Consider the following 817-nt stretch of genomic DNA (forward strand, 5'->3'; position numbering starts at 1 on the left):
ATATAAATATATATAAAATTTATATATAAATAAAATATAAATAAATAATAGACATATAAATAAAAAATTGATTGACTCCTGGCCTTTTGTCAGTTTCTCAATTTCTCATTACACAATTCTCTCTCAAAAAAAGAAATGAGTCGTATACCTCGTTGAAGGGGACGATACAAACTCTATAGATAACTTCACGAAATATAGCACTTACTTGCAACTCGTCGTCGTCGTCGCGGTCAATTTTTTTATGGATTACATTTGATCGACGAGAGACTCGTCGTGGATCCTCGCGAGAGGATCTGTTCGCGAAATTCAGAAAGGAAGAAGAAGAAGAAGAAGAAAAAGAAAAAAAAAAAAATGTATCCGTTTCGTTCAGAAGGCGCACAGCACGAACACGAGCGTGACGGGGAAAACATGGGAACCGTTTCGATCGATGCTCGATCAGTGGACGCAAGTGAAAGGCGAGTCCAGCTGGGTGGAAGTTCTCATGCCGCGAGATCCTCGAACCAAGGCCCTGAGCCGGATGAATCGGACGCCGTCGGCAACGGGGGCCGTGTTCGGGGTGCGTTGTACCCGACCTCGGCCGAGGATCAGGAGGGAAATGGTCGACAATTTCCGCCGGAGGACGGTGAACTTCGTGGTCAAATATTGAAGCTCAGCTGCCCGAAAGGGAAGCGGAACAAGTCTGGGAAGAAATCCGCTCGTTGCAAACGTCGCGTCACGTTCGCCTTGTAAAACCTTGTAAATTTCATCTTGGTATTTCTGGTATCTCGATGGGGGATCAATAAACAAGGATAAAAAGGATAAAATTGTAATTGTCATT

The 817-nt window shown here is 43.7% G+C and overlaps 1 protein-coding gene across 1 annotated transcript; it reads left to right on the forward strand.

Moving 5' to 3' along the window:
- The first annotated feature begins 374 nt into the window (after positions 1-374).
- Positions 375-729, forward strand: LOC122536395. The gene has a single exon (XM_043668746.1). The coding sequence runs from the start codon at positions 409-411 to the stop codon at positions 727-729; it is 321 nt and encodes a 106-aa protein (XP_043524681.1). The 5' UTR covers positions 375-408.
- The last annotated feature ends 88 nt before the right edge of the window (positions 730-817 follow it).

This window comes from Frieseomelitta varia, unplaced genomic scaffold, assembly GCF_011392965.1.
Source record: "Frieseomelitta varia isolate USP_RPSP 00005682 unplaced genomic scaffold, Fvar_1.2 scaffold_830, whole genome shotgun sequence".
Classification (NCBI taxonomy): Eukaryota; Metazoa; Arthropoda; class Insecta; order Hymenoptera; family Apidae; genus Frieseomelitta; species Frieseomelitta varia.